At 39.2% G+C, this 25,445-nt stretch overlaps 1 protein-coding gene and 1 pseudogene across 1 annotated transcript in view; one reads left to right on the top strand and one right to left on the bottom strand.

The window, feature by feature from the left end:
* Positions 1-9,516, top strand: part of GCNT1 (glucosaminyl (N-acetyl) transferase 1) — a 28,605-nt gene extending 19,089 nt beyond the window's left edge. Inside the window, exons 2-3 of the mRNA XM_063081211.1 lie at positions 6,406-6,556; positions 7,670-9,516. Of these exons, the coding sequence (XP_062937281.1) occupies positions 7,817-9,103 (1,287 nt within the window). The 5' untranslated portion in view covers positions 6,406-6,556; positions 7,670-7,816 and the 3' untranslated portion in view covers positions 9,104-9,516. The remainder of the gene's footprint in view (positions 1-6,405; positions 6,557-7,669) is intronic.
* Positions 9,517-18,675: 9,159 nt separating this feature from the next.
* On the bottom strand, positions 18,676-24,236 carry LOC134364500 (protein SET-like; annotated as a pseudogene).
* Between the last annotated feature and the right edge of the window lie 1,209 nt (positions 24,237-25,445).

Genomic DNA, 25,445 nt, shown 5'->3' with positions numbered 1-25,445 from the left:
GCCTGGTGTGACCCATCCTGGAGGACTTCAGCAGAGACTAAATCTTGGGTCTTTGCCAGCCAGGTTTGAGGTGAAGACCCAATGGCTTTTAAAGAGCTGCCATTCAATACTTATTTTTTTTTAACATGCCTCCCCCGATGAATCTCCCTTCAGAGGTATCCTTTTGAAGATCCTGCAACATAAATAGAGCTGGGTCTTTCTTTCCCTACTCTCTGCCTGGGATTCGTAGGTCTGCGTCATCAGTTCTCTCTCATATCCACCCGTTTTTCCTACTTTACTTGCTGCCTCCTCTGTTGGTCTGTCTGAGGTCATTTTGTCTGTCTTCCCTCTCCCTTAAGTACTCACCTGCACCCTCACCCTGACCGGGGTGGTTATTCATTTTTATATTGGCACACTTCTAGTGACTGTATTGTCACCTTAGGAGCTTGACGCTTTTCTTATATCCCCTTTCTTGACTAGCTGTCCTTATTATTGACAGTAAAAAAGAAGAGTTTATTTTCAGTATGTTTAGAACTTAGTATTCTTGTACTTCTTGGTTTAATTTTAGCAAGTTGCATATTAAGAACCATGGCTTTCAGGGCTGGTGTTCCTTCTTTCCATCTCATGGTGGAATTATTTTGTTCTACCATTTCTGTCTTAGGTTGTGTTTTTTACTGAAACTAAGTTTTGTTTATTAAAGTCGCATTAAAATAGTATAGCCTGTGTGTACTTTTTTTTACTTCCCTTTAAATCTCTTTTCTTCGTGGAAATCCCTTTCTATATGAAATCATATTTTCCCAACTCTTAGCCAAGTTTTACTTAACAGAATATTCTATATCTTGAAGTTAGGATGGTTAATTACAGTTTCTTTTAATGATTTGCCTTCTGTATTTACCATGGTGCAAATTCAAAAACACTATTAATAAAATAGACTTGTTTTCTCACACACTACAGACTCTTATCCATCTTGTTAAAACTTACTAAGACTAGTGATTATACATTTTTAAAAGCATTTTTCTTTTTTTATTACTTTTTGAAAAGCATTTTTCAAAGCGTGATGGATGTTTAAGATGTAGATAAGAATGGTAAAGCCTTTCTTGAGGTGAGATCCAAGTGGTCGTTTATGAACTTTGTGTTTTCTGTATGGATTTCGGGTGACTCTTTTAGGTACCCACATTCTTAAAAAAATCTGTTTAGGATAATTCTTCTACTTTCTAAAAAACAAGCCAAATATTACCCAGTGATGCCACATTTTATAATTGAAAATTTGTATAGTTCTAGGAAATTTTAATATTATTTTAATAATTGCTTTATTGAGATATAGTTCACATGCCATAATGTTTACCCTTTTAAAGTGTATAGTTCTGTGGTTTATGGTATGGTCACAAAGTTGTGCATCGATCAGCCTACCTACTTTCAGAACATTTTCCTTACCCCCTGTAGTGGATTGGATTATGTCCTCCCAAAACTCATTGAAGCTTGAATTGTATCCCCCATGTTTTTTTTTTTTTTTTTAAATTTTATTTTGTCGATATACATTGTAGCTGATTATTGCTCCCCATCACCAAAACCTCCCTCCCTTCTCCCTCCCCCCCTTCCCCCCCAACAATGTCCTTTCTGTTTGCTTGTCGTATCAACTTCAAATAATTGTGGTTGTTATATCTTCTTCCCCCCCCATGTTTTATGTTTTAGAAACTTATCCCCCACTGTGACTGTTAAGAGGGTGGGAAATACTATTATGGTAATTAAAAGGTGGAGGCTTGAAGAGGTGATTGGATTGCAGTACAGTGCAGTAGTGAATGGATTAAAAATGATGGTCAGGGGTGTGGTTCTGAGGGCTTTACAAGAAGAGGAGAGTCTCTCTCTCTCTCTGTTCTCTCTGCTTCCACCATCTTGGAACGTGAGACCCCTGGGTCACTGTTGCCACCACCAGATGGACTTTGGACTTCCCAGCCTCAGAAACTGTAAGCAATAAATTTCATTTTCTTTATGAATCCCCCAATTCTATGTACTTTGTTATAAGCAACATAAACAGACTAATATACCCCCAAAGAAAACCCTGCACCGACCAGCAGTCATGCTCGTTCCCCCCAGCCCCAGCCTCTGGCAAACACTAACCCACTTTCTGTCTTTATGCATTTGCCTTTTCTGGACATTTAATATAAGTGAAATCATATGACGGGACTTCAAAACGTCATGGAAAAATAGAACTAAAAGATAATATGAATCTTTCCATGAACTTTTTGAAGACTCATCATATAACGTGTCTGCTTTCACTTAACGTAATGTTTTCAAGGTTTATCAGCATTGCAGCATGTATGAGATCTTTATATCATTTAATAGATGTATAATATTTCATTTTATGGAATCCATTCTTCAGTTGATGGACATTTGAGTTGCTTCCACTTTTCCAGCTATTATGAATAATGCTTTTATGAGCATTTGTGTACAAGTTTTTGCATGGATATACCTTTCATTTCTATACCTAATAAGAGAATAGCTGGGTCATGTGGTGTATTAGTCCATTTCTATTACTTATAACAAAAAACCTGGAATTGGGTATTTTATAAAAGAAAAAAAAAATTATTGCTTACAGTTTCAGAGGCTGGGGCATCCAAAGTTCAGAGAACACATCTGATGAGGGTCTTGGTGGTGACTTCAGTGATGCAGGGTATCACATTGTGAAATGGCAGATCAGAGAGAGCAAGAAAAGTTCCTCATGCACTCTCCTTTTTTTTAATTCTAATTTTATTTTATTTTATCATTATACAATGTGGTTGATTTTTGTGTCCCTTTACCAAATCCTCCCTCCCCCCTGCACTCTCCTTTTAAAGCTCTCAGAACCACGCCCCTGACCACCATTTTTAATCCATTCACTACAGCCTGGTCCTACAATCCAATCACCTCTTCAAGGCCCCACTTCTTACTTACCCTAGTAGGATTTCCCACCCTCTTACCAGTCACAGTGGGGGCCAAGTTTCTAATACATAAAACTTGGGGGACACAATTCAAGCTTCAATTAATTTTGGGGGTGATATTCAACCACTCCATATGGTAACTATGTTTTAACTTGTTGAGGAACTACCAATCTGTTTCTAAAGCAGCTTTGCCAGTTTACATTTCTACTAGCAATTTATGATGGTTCTAATTTATCCATATAATGAGATAACACTTCCATTATAAGCCTGTCAATACAGTTTTATAATCATTATTTTACACAATTGTCTTTTAAATCAAATAAGAAGTTACAGAGAAAATTACATTAGTACTATCTTTTATATTTATGTGTGTGTGTGTGCATGTATTCCTTTACTGCTGCTATTTATTTCTTCATGTGGGTGTAAGTTATTGTCTAGCATTCTTTCATTTCAGCATGTAGCACTCCATATAGTATTTCTTGTACAAGCAATGAATTCTCTTAGAATTCTTAGTTTTTGTTTATCTGGGAGTGTTGTAATGTCTCATTGTTTTTGAATGATTTTGCTGATTATAGAATTCTTGGTTGACAGTCTTTTTTTTCTGCACTTCGAATGTGTCATTCACTGCCTTCTGGTCTCCTTTGTTTTTTATTTGAAGTTGTTAATCATTTTCAGGACCCCTTGTATAATCACTTTTCTCTTACAGTGTTCAAGATTCTTTGTCTTGTCTTTCAATAATTTGATTATGAAGTGACTAGGTGAGGATGTCTTTGAGTTAATCCTGTTTGGAGCTCATTGAGCTTCTTGGATGTGCAAATTAGTTTTTTTTCAATTTTAATAGTGTAGTAGTCCATTTCTGTTGCTTATAACAGAATACCTGAAACTGGATAATTTATAAAGAAGTAGAGTTTGTTTCTTACAGTTTGGAGGCTGGGAAGTCCAAGGTCCAGGGAACATATCTGATGAGGGCCTTCTTGGTGGTGGCTTTCTATAGCAACGCAGGGTGTCACATGGTGAGAACGGGCTGAGCAAGAGCGCTAAGCTTCTCATTTGCTCTCCTTATAAAGCCATCCGAACCACACCCATGACCACCCATTAAACCATCAATGGTTTTGACCACCATTACTCCAAGAATGGATTAATCCATTCACTAGGAGATGATTCTCATAGTCTAATCAACTCTTAAAAGGCCCCACCTTTCAGATACTATAACTGGATTTCCAACCCTCTTAACACTGTTACAATGGAGATTAAGTTTCCAATACATGAACTTTTGAGGAACACATTTAATCCATAGCAAATAGACTGTTAGGTTTATAGAAAAATTACATAGAAAGTACAGAATATGTCCCCTCACACATTTCCCGTTATTAACATCTTGCATTATTAATGTGGTACATATATTAAAATTGATGAAGCAGTGTTTATACATTATTATTAATGAATTATTGACACACAGTTATAATTTAGAGGGCTTAGTCTTTGTGTTGTACAGTTCTATGGGTTTTGACAAATACCATTACAGTAATATACAGAATAGTTATACTGCCCTAAAAAATGCCCTGTGCTCTCTCTATTCCATCTCATCCTGCCTTACCCCAAACCCCTAGCAAACACTGATCTTTTTACTTCTCTGTAGTTTTGCCTTTTCCAGAATGTCGTGTAGTTGGAGTCATACAGTATGTAGCCATTATGAACTAGCTTGTTACTTAACAGTATGCATTTAAAGTTCCTCCATGTCTATTTGTAGCTTGATAGTTCATTTCTTTTAATCACTGAATAATATTCCATTGTATGATTGTACCACAGTTTGTTTATTCATTCACCTATTGAGGGGTATCTTGGTTGCTTCCAAATCTTGACAGTTATGAATAAAGCTGTTATAAACATACATGTGTAGGTTTTCGTGTGGACATACATTTTCAGCTCATTTGGGCAAATGCCAGGAACATGATTGCTGGGTTGAATGTTTGGTTTACTCTTAGCTTTGTAAGAAACTGCCCAGCTTTCTGCCAAAGTGTCTGTACCGTTTTTCATACATGGACATCTTTGAACCTCTTGGATGTGCAGATCAATTTTTTAAAATCAAATTTGGGAAGTTTTCAGCCATTATTCACATACTCTTTCTGTCCTCCCCTTTCTCCCTCCACTTTCCTTCTGAGACTCCTATTATACATTTGCTGCTGTGCTTAATGATGTCTCACAGGTCTCTCAGGCTCTGTTTATTTTTCTTAATTCTTTTTTCTTTTTGTTCCTCAGACTGGTTACTCTCAATTGGCCTGCCTTCAATTGCACTGATTCTTTTGTCTGTCAGTTAAAACCTACTATTGGACCTCTCCAGTCAGCTTTTCAGTTCAGTTATCGTACTTTTCAATTCCAGATTTCTCTTGGTTCTTCTTGATAAGTTCTTCCTCCTTATTAAAATTCTCAATTTGGTTAGATATTGTTCTCATACTTTCTTTTAGTTCTTTGAACGTATTTATAAGAGCTGATTTAAAGTCTTTGTTTAGTTTAGGGCTGGCTGGTTACCTCACTTGGTTATGAGCATAGTGCTGATAACACCAAGGTCAAGGGTTTGGAGGCCCATACCTGCCAGCTGCAAAAAATAAAGTCTTTTTTAGTTAAGTCCAATGCCTGGGCTTCCCTGGGGACAGTTTTTATTGACTGCTATTTTTCTTGCATATGGGCAAACTTTTGTGTTTCTTTGCATGTCTTATAGTTTTTTTCTTAAAACTGGACATTTTATAATAAAATGTGTCAATTCTGGAAATCGTACTTTTACCCCTACCCTGCCCGGGATTTGTTGTTGCTATTTGTTTGTTTCGTGGCTTTCCTGGACTAATTTTCTAAAGTCTATATTCTTTGTTGTATGAGGCCGCTCAAGTGTCTACTCAGCTTGCTAAGGGGTCTGCTAACGATTGGACAGAGATTTCCTTAAATTCCTTGAGCCGATAAGCAGGAGAAATTGCTTAAGGGCATATTTTTGTTTAGTGTTTTGAGTTTTAGTGGTTGAAATTGTTGAGTATTTAGCAGAATCTTCCCATGTTTGCTTTCTAATAGAGGTTTGCAGTGGGATGGTAGTCAAGATAGTTGGAAGAAAATGAGATAAACAACTAATTCAGTTGCAGGATTGTCATTAATATGCCATTAATGTCCCAATTTAATGTGGGAATCTTCACAGTGGGGATAGGATATGTTGGATTGTCCAATCATTTTGGACTATTAAACTGTTCTTTGGCACACATTGTGGGAAATGCTACTGGAGTTTTCTTTCAAAAAACTTAACCTAAATTTCAGGATGTTTTCAAACCTTTAGCAATCCACAAACACAGCACTGGAAATACAAATAAAATTTCCAGAGAAGGAAATTTTTAAAAAGAGAAATCGACCAGCCATAATTTTGAGAAAAAAAAAGTATATAGGATTAGTTCACTAGCATGCTTTCTGAGTGTATGTATACAACATGTGTATATATATTCCTTCACACATTTCTCATTTTATTTCACAGATTTTTTAAAAAGCTTCATGGGGCATAGCACCATTGCTGGACGCCTGGTACGTTTAAGAAATCTGACAGCATGAGAGGTACTCAGAATGGACGCAGAATGTTACCTGGAATCAGAGCACCAAATGACCCAGACTTTCCTTAAATCTAAATGGTAAAAAGTCTAAATACTTCTCTTAACATTATTCTATACTAATAGTGGTCAATTATTTTCATTTGTACTGTTAATATTTACTATTTATTTACTAATAAATATTAATAACACTGAACATTTCAGTGTTTATTCTGGTGTTAAAAACTCATTTAAAATCTCTATAAATCTGGTATGGAGACAGTTGATGGTTTTTGACTTTCTTTTTTAGAACAACTGCACTTATTAGATATAGAACCAATTGCCAAGTTATAAAATCGATTTTGAGAACAAAATATTTGAATGTTTGTAAGCATTATGTATAGTAAAAGTGGTTGGGTTCCTGGAATTTGAAATAGACAAAAGGTCTGTCCTAAGTTACAATTTGTATATATACAATTTTTCCATAAGTCTTAATTATTATAGTCTGTTATAACCAATGCAGGAAATGCAAGGCTGTATCTCTGTTTTGGATTATGTATACCTCGTCTTCCTGTAGTGCCCGGCACAGAACTGAACTCCATGAGACAGAAGCCCAGCACAGTTCCAAATCTGATCTCACTTCAGCTGTGCCTTTTTGGTCTGGTTTATAAATTTAACTGACTTGTCCTTCTTCAAAGATTCTTTTAAGTCACAACCATTCTGAACTTCTAAGTATACCCTTGATGCTAAATCATTAAAAAGCAGAATGGATCTGAGCTCTTCAAATCTTCAAGCCTGCTGGCACCAGCTGATGGACATTAATAGATGTTAGGAGGAACTTAGTAATGATTTCAAGACAAGGGGTGCTAATTCTTAGAAATGGCACAGTATCAAAAACTCACCAGCTGTAGACAGTTTAATAATTATGGCCTCGGGCTTCAACTGTGTTTTTGTACCTCAACATACCTGAGAGATAAAATGTTTATTGTAGGATATTCCAGTATTCTTGTACTAGGCTTTGGTTCTATTTTCCCCCAATCTGTGGCATTAATAGAAGAGACTCTGGGTTTCCTACAACACCACCTCTTTTCTTCTGATTACCCCAATTTGTTTTTGTTTTAAACATCTGGCCTTATAGTGAAGAGGACAGTTTTTGAGCCTGAGAAGATATTGTAAAAGACTGTGTTTATATATATTGTTCCATTTTTCTTTTAGTGCTCTTCTTCATTTCAAGATGCCTTTGCACTTCTGATAAATGCAGACTGACAACTCTCAAAGCCATGATAACAGAGGGAAAATTGTTGGTGCTTGAAGCCTAGAAGACTGCCCTTAACCAAGGAAAGTCCTTGCTTGTTGTTTGAAATGCTGAGGAAGTTGCTGCGGAGGAGACTTTTTTCTTATCCCACTAAATGCTGCTTCGTGGTTCTTATTTTTTCCCTAGTCACCTTCTCTGTTTTAATCATTCATCAAAAGCCCGAATTTGTAAATGTCAGGCACTTGGAGCTTGTTGAAGAGAATCCTAGTAGTAATATTAATTGCACCAAAGTTTTACAGGGTGATGTAGGTGAAATCCAAAAGGTAAAGCTTGAGATGCTGACAGTGAAATTTGGAAAGCGCCCTCGATGGACACCTTATGACTATGTAAACATGACCCGCGACTGTGGTGCTTTCATCAAGAGGCGTAAATATATTGTAGAACCCCTTAGTAAAGAAGAGGAGGAGTTTCCAATCGCATATTCCATAGTGGTTCATCACAAAATTGAAATGCTTGACAGGCTCCTGAGGGCCATTTATATGCCTCAGAATTTCTATTGCATTCACGTGGACAAAAAATCAGAGGATTCCTTTTTAGCTGCGGTGATGGGCATTGCATCCTGTTTCAGTAACGTCTTTGTGGCCAGCCAGTTGGAGAGTGTGATTTATGCATCCTGGAGTCGGGTCCAGGCGGACCTCAACTGCATGAAGGACCTCTACGGAATGAGTACAGCCTGGAAATACTTGATAAATCTTTGTGGTATGGATTTTCCTATTAAAACCAACTTAGAAATTGTCAGAAAGCTCAAGTCGTTCGTGGGTGAAAACAACCTCGAAACCGAGAAGATGCCATCCAATAAAGAAGAAAGGTGGAAAAAACGTTTTGTAATCGTTAATGGAAAGCTGATCAACACGGGGACTATCAAAAAGCATCCCCCACTTGAAACACCTCTTTTTTCAGGCAGTGCCTATTTTGTGGTCAGTAGGGAATATGTGGGGTATGTGCTAGAGAATGAAAAAATCCAAAAGTTTATGGAGTGGGCGCAAGATACTTACAGCCCCGATGAGTATCTCTGGGCTACCATCCAAAGGATCCCCGAAGTCCCAGGCTCACTCTCCTTAAGCCATAAATACGACTTGTCTGACATGCAGGCGGTTGCTAGGTTTGTCAAGTGGCAGTACTTTGAGGGGGATGTTTCCAAGGGTGCTCCCTACCCTCCTTGCAATGGGGTCCACGTGCGCTCAGTGTGTGTCTTTGGAGCTGGCGACTTAAACTGGATGCTGCGCCATCACCACTTGTTTGCCAATAAGTTTGACGTGGACGTCGACCTCTTCGCCATCCAGTGTTTGGATGAGCATCTGAGGCATAAAGCCCTGGAGACGTTAAAACACTGACCACTGGAAGCACTTTTAGGGATAATAAGAAGGATACACAAAATGTACCCCCATCTGGGTCCTCTGCCTTGTCAACAAGCATCAGAAAAATTGTATGGGGTCCTCTTCAGGGCAGGAGCTCTAAGTTGTCATGCCAAGGAAGCCACATGGTTTCTGCAGAGCACAATCAGTTAGAAAGATTAAAGCATTAAATGTTCTAGAGTTACTGTGAGGGGAGGGGTGTTAAAGGAGCCACAAGGCAGGCAGGTGACAAGGCACTGTGGAGGCGGGGGCTAGGGTGGCTGGAAAGAGGCCGATGCAAAAACCAGCCTGTTGAAAGAGCTCAGGGATTTAACAAAATTAGATTTGACCTGTGCCAAAATTATTTTGAGAATTTTAAATATGATGATTTTTCTGATATGAATAAATTTATAGCAACAAACAGTTCTAAGGATACAAGTGATCTTGTCTGTTATATTTGTTGAAATAGAAATTTGATTTTACTCTAAATGTCCTTGTGAATAGTTTACTTTCTGCTGTAACATTGTGCTGTGTAGTGTGTCTCCGTATGTCAACTCAGGGAACTTAATATGGGCTTGATGTAACATTAACATTTCTGTCTTATTTTTGCTTATAACAGTGCACATATGTTTTCAAAAACAATGACAATTTCTAGTTTCGTTGATTTCTACAAATTATCTTAAGTTTTAGAAAAGTTAAGAGGGCTAGCTGGTTAGTTCAGTTGGTTAGAGCACAGCCTTTTAACACTGAAGTCAGGGTTAGGATCTCCCAAAAAGAAAAGTTAAGATATCTTTTTTTAAATTATAATATCTACAAAGAATAACACTTAATTTTTCCAAATATGAGGAGTCTTCAAATGTTCATGGAAAGATTCGTATTATCTCTCATTTCTATTTTTCCACAAACTTTTCGAAGTACCCTTGTATTTGTCTCTGTACTCCTCACCTGCTCTCCCCAGCGCCTGCCATCAAGCTGTAAAAATTTACTTTCACGGGGCCCTCTGTTACTGTCTCAGTTCTCTGATGTGACCTCATTGCCAGTAATTAGTGCAAGAGGTAAGATGAAAGGGTGAAGTAGGTTTGGGAAGAGGAGAGGAGAAGGAATGTATCTTGACCATTTCCGAAGCCCATCGTGAGCTTTAAAAACCAGCAATTGGCACTATCCCCAGAAGTTAAGACTGTTGCTCATTGGATCCACTTGTGTCCAATCTCCCAGTGTCATTGCATCCTGATGTCACCTGTGTCTTCATCTGAAAGGGCCTGGCCTCTGTCCCTGGGTCTTCGTGTAATCTGCCCATTGGTTGGGAGTTTCCTCCTCTCCTCACCTTCTCTGAGGAGGGAAGGCATGTGCTGCTGTTCCACATGGCCTGTCAGAAGGCCCAGGTAGTTAGTTTGGGACAGATTATTTCAGCTTTGGTGTTATTCACAGCATATGGTTTCTACTCTCTTCCTTGTCACCGAAAGACAGGTGGTTTGGGGTTGCTATGGTGCTGTCTCACATCTCAAAGTAAATGAAGATTAAAAAAAGAAAAATCTCGTTATCTTGCTAAATTGATACTGTTCAGCCAAAGATGTAACAGGAACTGTGACACTTTATCATTTAGCATTTCACTTGAAACAAAACCACATATTTTTAAAACACAGTCAACTTCAGTGGTCCAGGAGAAATTTATATCAGACGGTTTTAAAGCATTCAATGGAGAAAACTATTTCTCAAGGTTAGGAAACATTTTCATTTATTGAGAGGTGTGTTTGCTAAACCTTCCTCATCATTTGTGAACGTGGGAGTCAGTGGATTGCTGTGTTTGTGCGTGATTGGCATGGCGGCCAGTGCCGGACCCGCAAGAACCTGTTGGCCTGGAAAACTCAAGAGGTGATGTTGGTAAGGGTGGTATGTGCTTTGTGTTCTCTCTCTATTGGCCTCTAACCAGTTTTTTCTTTCAATGTATGTCAAATATTTCTCCCATATTTCTCTTAGCAGAGAGGCTTTTTATACATATAAGATAGGGCACTTTTTTTAACTCTACAACTGATATTCAGTGGCTTTGTGTGTATGTCTTAATTTTGAATTTTGAAAATTTGGAAATCTACAGGAAAGTTGAAACAGTAGTACTGTGGACACCCTATAACACATGGAGTCACCGGTTGTCAACATTGTGCCCCATTTGCTTTAACTTGTATGTATTTTTGAATTTAGCAAAATTGGAAATTAAAAATTTTAAAGTTACAGATATACAAAATTATTCATCTCAACACTCATTGTAGTTTGACTGCATCTGATTTGTATTTAAATTGGGTTTTGAGGTTTTGAGCAGATTTTGAGGAATTTTTTTCCTTCGCCATAGATATAAAAATAGTATTCTAGAGTCCGTTTCTACAACCTTATATTAAAACTGTGAACCCACCACATGTAGCTGTGATATCTCCTCTTTCTAGAATGGCACTTGTTGAAATGTGTGTTTCACCCTATACCTAATGCTTGTTACAGGGATTATATAAGATTTGTTCACTGGGACTCAAGGTATGTTATTTTTAAACTTTTCAGCATAGCTTAACGCAAATCATACTATTTGCACAAGTAATTTGAAGAATCAAACGGAGGGTTTGAAAAGGAGGCCAATGATGTTTTCAGGAGGAGCAAAACCCAAGTTCTTTGGGAGAGCTATAGAAATTATTTAAATAACTTCATATATATTTGTTATTAAATTCTAATTCCTTTGTACTGTCAGAAGGTCTTTTATAGGGATTTTTTAGAAATCACGTTCATAAATAAAATTAGAAGTCCTTAAACACACAACATACGTAAACTGAAATTTCGTGATGAAAGAGTTCTAGTTAGTGAGTACTGCATCAAGGTCTATATATTACTTACTAAGGACAAGAGTTAACAAAAACCCTTCCTTATTTTGTAGGCAATTACCTAGGCTCTTCCCAGACTATGGTAAAGAATTGCTTAGCCTCGAAAATGTGGAGCGGCACTATCGTTTCTAAATGTTGTGTCATTCATCAAGTGCAATTCACTTAAATGAAATAGCATGAATAGATTTTTCTCTTGTAATGCTTTGAGTAGGAAGAAGCCGTGTTTTTTTTTTTTTTTTTTTTTTTTTTGGTTCATTTCATCTGTAGGGTCGATTGAACTGGACTTTTTCATTTGCTTAGAAAAATAAAAATCATTTCTCACTATTTAAATATAAAATAAATGCAACACTATTTCATGGTAATCATGGTTGCCATAAGTTTTACTCTTTTGAATGTGGGCATGACTGAAAGCAGTTAGAACCAATAATTTCACCATTAAAATCAGCCATTCAGAACCAATGCCTTGTCTGCACAAATTATTTTTTGTGAGCTACCAGCACTCAACTGTTAAATTTAGCAATTGATGTGGTACTTTGTAATGAACAAGTGTGTGTGAGTAGTGATTAAAAATAAGATTCTCAAGGCAGAAATGTCTGAGGGGAAGAGGGGTTGACAAAAACAAAGTTTAACACAGGTCATGCAAAAAGACCAGGGCAGGAGACTTTAAAAACGTGTAGCTGAATGGCCAGTGTTGCATTCTAGAATGTTAGATACTTCAGCTTATGTCTGCTGGGGTGGGGGGAGCAGTTTTCCAGTTAGTGGCTCAATGACTGCAAACTAAGAATCTGTCACTTGCTGCAGTTTGAATGTGACAGGCACAGCTGAGGGAAAAGGGAACCTTCTCCCCTCCAAGTATTGAATGTCGGCTCCAAATGTCATCACACCTGATCTGCTAAATCCTTCCAGGTGTTCTTCAGCACTATTTTAGGTGAATCATTCTAGAAAGTGGCAAAACTTACATATTTTACATCTTTCTCTAAAGCTTTAAAGCTTTACGTATCCTTTGTAAGCCTGCTTGTGAAAGATTTCATTTTTAGTATGGGCTTTAAGGATTTTAGAGCTTGTCATCGGAACATTGATTTAGATTTTATGGATGCAATAAGAGCCAAACTAGAAATAAATTATAACTGTTGGGATAGAAAAGACTATTGACATTATTGTAGGTATATATATATATATATATATATATATATATATAATTGTCCACATAGAAAGCCCAGGATTCTCAGAATTCATATGAAATTGGGAAATACTTCCATATGTCCAAAAGTTAATAGTTTACTTACATTCAAGCAAAAGACATAATGGAAGGGCTGCCAGTTAGCTCAGTTGGTTAGTGATAAGAGTTTGTATATGTTGTCCCTGCCAAAACTCATGTGGAAATCTGATCCCCAATGTGACAATGTTGGAAGCTGAGTCATGGGGGCGGATCCCTCATGAATGGATTAATGCTCTCCCTGGGGGAGGGAGGCCTGCGTGAGAGCTCACTCTATTAGTTCCCAGAAGAGCTGGTTGTGTAAAAGACCCTTTCACCTTCTCTCTCTCTCTCTCTCTCTCTCTCACCATGTGATCTGCTTGTATCCACCAGCTGCCCGTCGCCTTCCACCATGAGTAGAAGCAGACTGCGGCCCACACCAGATACAGCTGTCCCTGAATCATAAGCCAAATAAACTTCTGTTCTTTATAGATTACCCAGTCTCAGGTATTTCTGTCATAGCAACACAAAACAGACTAATACAGTTAAGAGTGTGGTGCTACAACACCAAGGTCAAGGGTTCAGACTGCTGTATGTGCCAGCTGCCAAAAACATAATAATAATAATGGGAGTGTGTTACCATTCATTATGGCAACAAGTTTTGTAAAATTTATAGACAAACTAAAGATGTGTGTGGGACCTATATGAAGAAAACAGAAAACCTACATAGATGGGAAAATACATAGTCCTTCTAGCTGGTAAAATATTTTAAACGTGCCCATTCTTCCCAAATCAGATCATCGGTTAAATGCAAATCCAATAATAAATTATTCTAAATTTCATCTGAAAGAAAAAGTGCAAGAATAACTAGGAATATTTTGAAAGAAAAATAATGGTCTGGAAGTAGTAGATATAAAGCCATATTTTAAAGCTAAAAAATACTAAAAATGTGCTATTAGCTTATATTTGAACTCTCAGAGCAGTGTGGTAGTAGTCCAGAAATAGATGTTAGTATAAATAAAGTGTTGCAAAGAAACATAGGAACATGGGAAGGATAAACTTTTGAGGAATATTAGGTTATAGCTTCATAATGTACACCAAAATCCAGGTGGGTTAAAAATGGAAACAAACAGCACATACTAGTGACTAACTCTGGATGTGACAGAATTTTCCAAATAAAAACAATGGAGGATTTGTTGAGCAGAATACAGATTTAACTGAAAGTACCTATCTTCTGCATGTGAGAAAGCAAAAGGCAAATGAGATCAGAAAATTTGCCAACAAATTTTGAAAGAGGGAGGCTTTAATACCTTAACATGAAAATGTTTTATGCTAATATTTTTAAAGAGCTTTATTGAGATAATTCTCATACCGTGTAATTCACCCATTTAAAGTGTGGAACTTCAGTGATTTTTAGTATAAGCAGCACCATAATTTTAGAATCTCTTCACCCCAAAAAGAAGCCCTGTACCCTTTAGCAGTCTCTCGCCACAACTCCCTCATACTAATATATATTTTAAAAGCATTAAGAGGACAGGAGAAAAATGAACAAAGGATATAACAATTTACAGAGGTGAAATAAAGGCTAATATAAACTAATTCAATAAAAATCCAAATTAAAAACCATTTTTATATACCAATTGAGCAGTTTTGATGTTTTTAAAACATTCATCCTCAATACCTATGAGATTATGTTGAGAAAGAAGACTGCACATAACGTGACCTCAATTATTGAAAAAAAGAGTATTGAACAGAAAAGAGCATTCAGAATTTCCCTGAAATCATATCTTGATATTTTAAGAGTGATTCCTTCCAGCTCCCTGAAATTTTTGCTCGCCAAATATTTATTTGGAGCCTTTCTCACATACGGTTTGCCTTAGGGAGTCTTACTCTCTTCACCCTCAGCCTTTATTTGGGGGAGGAATAGTCCTGTCTCTCCATGCCTCTTTAACCCACAGAAATGTTTTGGATTTAACCTTTAGTGCTTAGCAGAGTGTTTTGAGGAATTACACCTGGGTAACCCTATAAGATATCCCAGTTGTGCACCCTGGGTGAAGAGAACCTTTTGCAGCAGTAGCCAGAAGAATAACCAATCCTATAGGCCATTGTCAATCTGATTTCAAGATCCCAGGATTCTTGGATCAGCAGCAGTTTTGCCTCTAGCTCCTTAGAATGTATATATGGAATTTCACTTTCTGATGCCAGATAAATGTTAACTTAATTGCTTATTAGGTGAGAGTGGTCTGGTTCTTTGAGTTGCATGCCAATGAGAAACAGAGGTTCCCCTTTAGCGGGAGGACTAGAAAATACTCAATACTCCCCAGTAGCATCCATCCGAACATCTGACTATGGGAGTACCTTGGATAAGCAGCATTGGTACAGGAGGATCTTGTTTAACTAGAGAATTTTGTGCATTTCATGTGATGGCTCAACGGCATTGAAGATTAGCTAAGATACAGAAACCAATGCCTTAAAACAAATTCTTCAGTACATGGATGCCACTAACCACCGGCTCATCGTTACGGGGCATTTAAAATCTACTGTCTTTGATTTTAGACTCATTAGTAAACTCTTCCTGGCCCAATTAGTATTCCCTTATTGGACTTGATTCAAAGGGCAAGTGTTTTCTCTCTGGGGAAGCATTTCCTGCCCCTCCGCTCACAGAAGACTGCCCCTCCTAATGTTTCTTAAAGCCCACAGAGCTGATGGTGACAGTACTGACCTCTGCTGAGCTTTTACCTACTGTATGTTCTAAGCACTTTGCCCGTGTTACTTCCTTTCACTGCACAGCAACCTTGGGAGTAGGCACTACTCTTGGCCCAATTTACAAAAGGGTCAAAGAAAGGCATGAATCTTTAGCAAATGGCACTTTTTTTTTTTTTTAACAAAAGTTTTTCTCTGATCTGTTCATCTCCATTCAACCATTTTGACTATCCATCTCCTTCCGCAGACCCTGCCCTGCTTTGAGTACAGAACTTTTTCTAAACAATAAATGCACTGAGAAATAAAAGGGGTGGAAACAGAATTACCCCATGAGTCTTGCTGAAATCACCCCCAAGAGAGCACGTGGAGAGAGGAGAGAAAAATTGCATGGTGAGCAGCAGTTCCATGAGGGCAGGCTGGAAGGAGACGGGAAGGGAGTCTGCCAGCCACCGGGGAATCATTTTGAAAAGTCCTGTCAGTCTTAAGACTTGTTGAAAGTGTGGGAGATTTGAGAGGGAAGCATTTCGTTATAAAATTTATGGCAAGTGTCAACCCCCAATTTCCAGAGACAGTCTCTGTGTAAGTATACTTTCCAGTAGTAGACCACTGCTCCCATCTCCTGTAGTAAACACACACACACACACACACACACACACACACACACACACACACACACACACACACACACGTGGCCCCAAGAACGTGAGGAACCACAGGTGATTTTTGTTAGGCTGAACCCTAACACACACACACACACACACACACACACACACACACACACACACATGTGGCCCCAGGAACGTGAGGAACCACAGGTGATTTTTGTTAGGCTGAACCCTGCTGGGTGGGCTTTTGTGGTGTTGAATGAATTACACACACTGATGGAATTTTGTAAAGGAATGTGAGCGGAGGAGGTACCAGCTGGAAAGACCAGAAAAAACTGTTGGAGGCATGGGGGTGGGTGGACCCCGCAGCCTGTGGAGAAGAACTTCAGGGAAAGGGGGGAGATTGCCCCCACCCCAGGTTTATTGAGGTATGATTGACAAATAAAAATTGTATATAATTAAGGTGTACAACATGATGTTTTGACATATGTATACATTATGAAGTGGCTACCACAATCAAGCTAATTAACATTCCCATCACTTTATGTGGTTACTGTGTGTGTGTGTGTGTGTGTGTGTGTGTGTGTGTGTGTGTGTGTGTGTGTGTGTGTGTGTGTGTGTGTGTTGAAAACACTTAAGATCTACTCTCAGCAAGTTTAAGGTATACAGTATATTATTATTAATTATAGTCACCATGCTGTACATTAGATAAGATGAACTTATTCATCTTATAACTAAAAGTTTATTTCCTTTGACCAACTTCCTCTCCCTGCCCTGTTCTCCCACACCTCAGCGCCTTACAACCAATTTTCTACTCTGTTTCTATGAGTTTGATTTCTTTAGATTGCACATATAAGTGAGATCATGCAGTATTTGTCTGTGTCTGGCTTATTTCATGTAACATAATGTCCTCTGGGTTCATCCATGTTGTTGCAAATGGCAGGATTTCCTTCTTTTTCATGGCTGAATAGTACTCCAGTGTGTGTGAGAGAGAGAGAGAGAGTGTGTGTGTGTATCACATTTTCTTTATCCATTCATCCCTCAACAGACGCTTAGGTTGTTTCCATATCTTGGCTATTGTGGATGCTGCTGCAATGAACCTGGGAGTGCAAACATCTCTTTGACATACTGATTCATTTTCTTTGGATGTACACCCAGCAGTGGGATTGCTGGATCATATGGTAGTTCTATTTTTAGTTACTTGAGAAACCTCCATATTGTTTTCCATAGTGGCTATACCAATTTACAATCCCACCAACAGAGTACAAGGGTTTCCTTTCCTCCACAGCCTCACCAGCACTAATCGTTTGACTGATACCAGCCATCCTCACAGTTCTGAGTTGATGTCTCATTGTGGTTTTGATTTGCATTTCCCTGATGATTAGTGATGCTGAGCACTTTTTCATATATCTGTTGGCCATTGGTATGTCTTTGGAAGAATGTTTACTCAGGTCCTTTGCCCATTTTTGTGTGTGTATACACATTTAGTTTTATTGTAACAAAGCAACTTGTACACTTCTAACATTTAAAGCTGAGCATCTTCCTTCCTTTCCAGTGAAACAAAAAGAACATTTAAAAATAGACAGGAACAAAATTACAATACAGAATGTTGGTTCCAAATAAGATCCTGCCAGTTCTGCTGACTCTCCCAGCAAGTGATGGGGCTTAAGTCATTATTAGAGAATTTTATTTTAAAAGTGTCATCTTTAACTGCAAGGATGTCCTTTAAACATCACAATTAAACACGCCAAAGGAGAAGCCATCTTGTCAAAATGCCCCCGCAAACATCTCAATCCCACCCTTTGCTGACCTTCTATGACCCCATTTTTAAAAGTTTTTTTCTTTTTTTAAGTGAGAGAAAGTAGACAGATACATATTGAGAAATGCTAACTGCCCACATTCACCTAGAGACCGTGTAATCTCTGAGCACCATATACAGAGAAAGGAGGGAAAAAGCTAGAATCCTTGCTCTGCTGCACAGGGGGCCTGGCACCCTCCACATTCCAGCAGAGCAAAGAGAGCAGAGAGATTTTCTTTTTTCCTACAGAGCATGGCAGTGTTGATTCCGTATAGTTTTTGTTGAGATGGGAAGGGATAAAGATGAATTTGGAAGAGAAAGGGTAGAGATTATTTTCCCAAAGGCATTTCCCCCGCAATAAGTTGAGAATCATGGTGCAGAGAAGAGAGACCTGCAGAACAGTGTTCTATTGGTCATCTCCTTCCTCCTCCTCCTGCCTCGCCATCATCTGCACCTTCATCCTCCTCCCATCATCAGTATCTTCCAACGCTTTTCCTTCATCATCATCCATATCGGGAAGGAGTAGTTCTGCAATGGATTTGGCCAAATACCATCTTTGATGACCTCTCCTAGCTCATCTGCACCTGCATCAGAAGGGTCAGTAAACCAGGTGGGCGGCTCTCTGGTCCCTCATGTTGCCTCTTCCTGCTGGCTTTATTCTGCATTGGAACATTCCAGCAAATCCTTTCCAGATTTCCATTTGATTTCAGTGGACTTTGAAGATGCATCACCACTCTCATTCAGATGAAATTCTTTGGAGAGAACTTTATTTTCAAGGTAAAGATTTTCATCAAAATAAAAATCTGTCCTGTCACCTGATTTAATATCTTCAGATGTGTCACTCCAACTGTGGTCAAGTAACGCAGCACCTCTTTGTCCTCCTCCCCAAGCAGCACAGAGGCTTATGGATGGTTGACAAATGTTGTTACCCCCAAATTTGGAATTTTGGTGATCAATTCTGACCCTTTCTGAAAAAATGGTTGGCAGGGTTGGTTATATTTCTGTTTTACTTTCAAAATCTCCCCACTGGCTTGTCTGTTAAGTTTGTCTGTCTCATTTTGTATTCATCAGTACGTCCATTTGCTTCATGCTGTTTTTTCTCCCTCTGGCCAGTGCAGAGAGGCTGATGATTCTTCCAGCCCCAAGGCAGGAGGCAGTCTTGGGTTCTTCAGTTGAGGCAGGAGCTCAAACTGGAATTTGGGGCTAGGCTGCCAAGAAAATTCCAAAAACCAGACTTAAGGGTCCCCTTGCTTGTCAGAAAGAAGCTTCGAGAACTCCTTTGCCCATTTTTAATTGTGTTATTTATTTTTTTGCTATTGAGTTGTATGAGTTCCTTATATATTATGGGTATTTGCCACTTATGAGATATAGTGTTTGCAAATACTTTCCTTTCATTCGTAGGTTATATTTTCATTTTGCCGATTGTTTCTTTTTTTTTAGGTTAATTATTTATTAATATTACTATTTTTTTACATTCTAGGATGTTGTTGTGGAGCAGTTGGGAGGGAAGGGGAAAGGGGAAGGAAATGGGATGGAAGGAGGAAGGAGGAGGGGTGGGGTTGAGGCCTGTGGCACCACCTCATTCCCACAGGGGAGACTGGGGGGCTTCCAGTGCTGGCTTGGTCATTGCCGGGCTGGGTGCAGATGCCAGGGGGGTGTGGCAAAAGCCCTCATTTCCTACCACCCCAGCTTGGGAGAGCCTGGGGCACTTTCTGCTGTTGCTCAGTGGTCATCACTGGGGGTTGCTTGTGGGGGCGTGTGTGGCTGAGGCCCTTGGACCCCACCTTTGGGACTGGTTGTGGGTGTCAGGGGGCATGGTTGAGGCCCCCAGCCCTCCCCCCCTTTCTGGCTTGGTAGCCCAGGGGACTTCCGGTCCTTTTAGGTGTTATAGGTGTTCTTTGGTGAAATGAGGCCTTTACCAGTTAATATGAAACCTTGTCTCTGGTTGAGGGTACTTTGCTTTTTCTTTCACTTCTGTGTTGGATTATTTGCTGTTCTCACCACTTAAACTCTGCACTGGAACTAATTTGTTGTCCTTTGCTTACTTCTAAAATGGGGGAACTTCCTGTGGGGACCAGCACTTGAACTCTGTGGTTGAGCTAAATTGGTGCTTTGCTGCTGATTCCATAGGCAAGGCTTCTTGTGCTGCTCAGGTTTTAATGGTTGACTTTATAGATACTTGGTCTAGTGAGACCTGGGTTGTGTGGAAACTCTGGTCTGGGCCTGAGTCTTTTCATCAAACTGCACCCCCTGCAGTTCTATATTCCTGACCAGCCTCCTCTGTGGTCCTGTGCCGATTGGGTGGCAGATCAGCTGTCCTTGCTGTGCCCCAGTGTTCCCCCAGTGAGCCTGTCTCACCCACCACCTGTGCTCCAAATACTTCCCATGGGATGGGCCATGTGTTGGTCCCTTGTGATGACTCACTGGCCTCTGAGTCACTCCTTTTTTTGAGTTGTTGTGGCTCCTTGCTCCTATGTGGGTCCACGGGAACCCTATTAGTGGTCTTGCTGGCCTGGGGGCCACCAAGGCCCTCTTCTCCCCTGTGGCCTCCAAGCAACTTCATCTGAAGGGCACAGCCGCAGCTTTTGCAGGCTCCTGTTCCATGTGCTCAGCAGCTCCAGCCTGCAATGGGCCAGGGCTTGAAACAGAGCGGTATTTTCTTTCTCTCATCATGGCTTCTCCTGCCTTCATGAACAATGTAGGTCTCTCCTCCTCATCCTCTGAGCTCTAGTGGCCCCAGCTTGGCTGTCAGTGCTTTTTAATAGTTGTAAATTGGTGATTTCTGGGAGAGAGAGATGCTGGGGACCACCTATTCTGCCATCTTGACCAGAAGCCTCTGATTGTTTCTTTTGCTGTACGGAAACTTTTTAGTTTGATTTAGTTCCACATGTTTATTTTTGTTTTGTTGCCTGTGCTTTTGGGGTCACATTCATAAAATCATTGCCAAGACCAATAGGAAGGAGATTTTCCCCTCTGTTTTCTTCTAGGATTTATATGGTTTTTGGTCTTACATTACAGTCTTTAACCTATTTGGAGTTGATTTTTTGTGTATGGTATAGGATAAGAGCCCAGTTTCATTCTTCTGCATGGGGATATCCACTTTTCCCAACACCGTTTATTGAAGAGACTGTCTTTTACCCATTGTGTATGTTTAGTTCCTTTGGCTAAGATTCGGTGGCTGTGTATGGGTGGGTTTATTTCTGGATTCTCTATTCTGTTCCAATGATATATGTGTCTGCTTTTCTGCCAGTACCATACTGTTTTGATTACTATCGCTATGTGATAAACTATGAAATCAGGTAGTGTAATGTCTCTAGCTTTGTTCTTCTTCAAGATTGCTTTGGCTATTCAGGGTCTTTTGCAGTTGCCTATGAATTTTAGAATTGTTTTTCTATTTCTGTGAAAAATGTCATTGAAATTTTGATAGGAATTGCAATGAATCTGTAGATTGCTTTGGGTAGTAGGGACATTTTAACAATATTAAGTATTCCAACTTGTGAACACGTGATATCTTTCCATTTATTTGTGTCTTCAATTTCTTTCATCAAGGTTTTATAATTTTTAGTGTACATATCTTTTCCCTCCTTGGTTAAATTTATCTCTAAGTATTTTGTTCTTTTTGTAACTGTTGTAATTGGTATTGTTTTCTTGATTTCTTTTTGGATAGTTTGTTGTTAGTGAATAAAAATGCTACTGATTTTTGTATGTTGACTTTGTATGCTGCAACTTTACTGAATTCTTTTATTTTTTCTAACAGTTTTTTGGCAGAGTCTTTAAAGTTCTCTGTATATAAGATCATGTCATCTGCAAACAAGGACAATTTTACTTCTTCCAGTCCAATTTGGATAACTTTTATTTCTTTGTCTTGCTAATTGCTCTAGCTAGGAGCTCCAGTACTATCTGGAATAGAAGTGTCAAGAGTGGGCATCTTTGTCTTGTTCCTGGTCTTAGGGGAAAAGCTTTCAAATTTTCACCGATGTCAGCTATGGGCTTATCATATATGGTCGTTATTGTGCTAAGGTACATTCTTTTCATACCTAATTTGTTATCATGAAAAGATGCTAAATTTTGTCAAACACTTTTTCTGCATCTGTTGAGATGATCATAGGATTTCCGTCCTTCATTCTGTTGATGTGCTGTATCACATAGATTGATATGTTTATGTCGAACCATCCTTGCATCCCTCAAATAAATCCCACTTGATCACAGTGTATGATCCTTTTAATGTGCTGGTGACTTTGGTTTGCTAGTATGTTGTTGAGCATTTTTGCATCTGTGTTCATCAGAGATGTTGGCCTGTAGTTTTCTTTTCTTGTACTGTCTTTGACTTTGGTACCTGGGTAATACTGACCTCACAATATGAGTTTTAGAAGTGTTGCCTCCTCTTCAGTTTTTTTGAAAGAGTTTGAGAAAGGTTGGCATTAACTCTTTAAATGTTTCATAGATAGGGGTTGGCCATTAGGCTTGGTTGTTTAGAGTGTTGTGCTGATAACACCATGGTTCGGGGTTTGATCCCTGTACAGGCCAGCTGCCAAAAAAACCCCCCAAAAAAACGTTTGATAGTATTTACTTGTGAGGCCATCTGATCCTGAACTTTTCTTTCTTGGGAGATTTTTGATTCTGATTCAGTCTCTTTATTCAGTATTGGTATATTCAGATTTTACATTTATTCATAATTTAATCTTGGTAGATTGTGTGTTTCTAGGAATTTGTCCATTTCTCCTAGGTTATCCAATTTGTTTACATATAATTATTCATAGTAGTCTCTTATGATCCTTCAAATTTCTGTGCTGTCAGTTGTAATGTCTCCTCTTTTATTTATAATTTTACTTATTTTAGTTCTCTTTTTTTGAATTAGTCTAGCTAAAGATTTGTCAATTTTATCTTTTCAAAAAACCAACTCAATCTTATTGATCTTTTCTGTTGTTTTTCTAGTCTCTAATTTTTTTCTGCTTTAATATTTCCTTCCTTTTGCTAACCTTGTTCTTTTAGTCTGTTCTTCTTTTCTAATTCCTTGAGATGTAAAGTTAGGTTGTTTATGTGAGATCTTTCATTTTTCTTAATGTAAGCATTTATTACTATAAACTTTCCAGTGAGGGGAATTTTTTTTTTTCTTTTTAAAAAGATGACCGGTAAGGGGATCTTAACCCTTGACTTGGTGTTGTCAGCACCATGCTCAGCCAGTGAGTGAACCGGCCATCCATATATGGGATCCGAACCCGGGGCCTTGGTGTTATCAGCACCGCACTCTCCCGAGTGAGCCACGGGCCGGCCCAGTGAGGGGAATTTTAACCTTCTCCTTTATCCTGGTTGATGAGCCATCTCAATTTGCCTGGGACCGTGAGGTTCCTGGGATGCTGAACTTCTAGTGCTAACACTGGGATGAGTTTGTCACCCTACCTTTATCTTTCCCCGAAATACTCAGTATAGTCTACATCAGTGTCTTGAGAGTGAAGTTTATGTTTTATGGGCATTAGCAATTCAGAAATTGGCAGGCACAGAAGAAAAATGGGGGGGACACACGTCGGCCCAGCCACATCTGGGTGATGCACTAATACTACAGTGTTCAGAAACAGGCGACGTTTCTGATTAAGGAGAGAATTAGAGCAGGGTCTAGGGATCACATCCTCTTATGATCCAGAGAAGCCTAACCCAAACTATTAGCAGCCAAACCACCCTACCTCTGAAAGGTTCTTTGTTTGCAGGACTCATGGATAATTATGAATCAGGATTAGTTTAATAAAGCTGGGTCCAATGATGACATGTCAATGCATACACTGCATTATATCTAATAAACTCTGCCAGTTCTACTTTGGGAAACACTTCTACAGTCTTCCCAGGTACTGACACTGCCAACCTGAGAGGTGTCCTTGAATGTTGCCTGTCTCCCCACACCGTTGCTAAGGCTTCCCTCCTTCACAATGCTTCTTTTCAGATGTCCCTCCCTTGTCAGCAGTCCCTGCTCATCCTTCATCATCTCTCACCTGGACCGTTGCCAGTTTCTGAGCTGCCTGCTCCTGAGTGCTGGCTTCCTGCAAATACCACCAAAACAATCGGGTCGTAAGACAAAGAGACTACTGCTCGGCACAGTGATGCCGAGCTCCACCTTCAGAGTCTTGGTAGCATGTCAGTGAGAGGAAGGCCAAGTTGAGCTGTTATGAGGTTTTGAATTCTGGTTGGGGTGGGTCTGACAATGTGGGGTCTTAGATAATGACCATGACAAAATAGTTTAGGATTGGAAGACACAGCAAGGTGAGGGTTTTGAGACAAAGGTTTAAGCAGTCTTGAAGTAAAATCTATCATTTCATGTTTTTTATCGATGGGTCTTCTGGGATGTTCCTGGAGTGAAAAATGAAGCTTTACCTTCCAGGGCAAGAGTTTCTGGAATAGAAAAGTTATGTTGATGAAGAGCAAACTGTGTGGGTGTAGATGGTTTGGCTTCTCACTTTCCTACCTCCGACCTCACACTCTTCCGTTCCAATAACAACAGCAATAATAATAATAATAGTGACAATAACAGTAGAAGCAAATATTTAGCTTTCACCAAGTACCAAGCACTGTCCCAAACATTTTACAACTATTAGCTCATTGAAACCTCACCACAATTCTATGGTATGGGTACTGTTGTTGTCCACATTTGTAAAATGTGGGAACTGAAGCAGCTCAGAGGGGCCCTTGTCCAACTCACACAGCACGTCCCCACTGTCAGTGTGATCTTTCAGAACCCAAAATTTGTTAATTGCACAACCTTGCATAAACTCTTTCAATAACTCTCTGTTGCCTAAAAGATGAAATCATGATCTGGTCTCTGCTCCACCTCTCTAGTCTTTATTACACAAGGTGCTCTGTCTATTTTTGGACCACACGTGGTTCTCTGAACACATGATGTATTTCAGGTCTCCATTAATAGTGCTCAGCTGGGGTTTTTGCCCCCTGCTATCTACTCAGCATTCGTCTGATAAACAGTAGTCTGGAGAAACAATCTCTTCCTTCACTTTCAGCCTGTTTGCTTTCTTCTCACTTGATATGAACTGAAAGTAAGTAAGAAGGTGCTGGGTTTGCTGTTCTTGTCTTACAGGAAGCAAGAGAATTAACCAACACTGAAGAAGCAAAATGTTGAAATGGAGAGATACAGACTGTGTCGTGGAACTGTCCTTTGAGCCCGGAGAAAGCTGTGTCCAGG

Source organism: Cynocephalus volans, chromosome 16 (genome assembly GCF_027409185.1).
Source record: "Cynocephalus volans isolate mCynVol1 chromosome 16, mCynVol1.pri, whole genome shotgun sequence".
Classification (NCBI taxonomy): Eukaryota; Metazoa; Chordata; class Mammalia; order Dermoptera; family Cynocephalidae; genus Cynocephalus; species Cynocephalus volans.
This window is presented reverse-complemented; position numbering and strand designations above follow the sequence as displayed.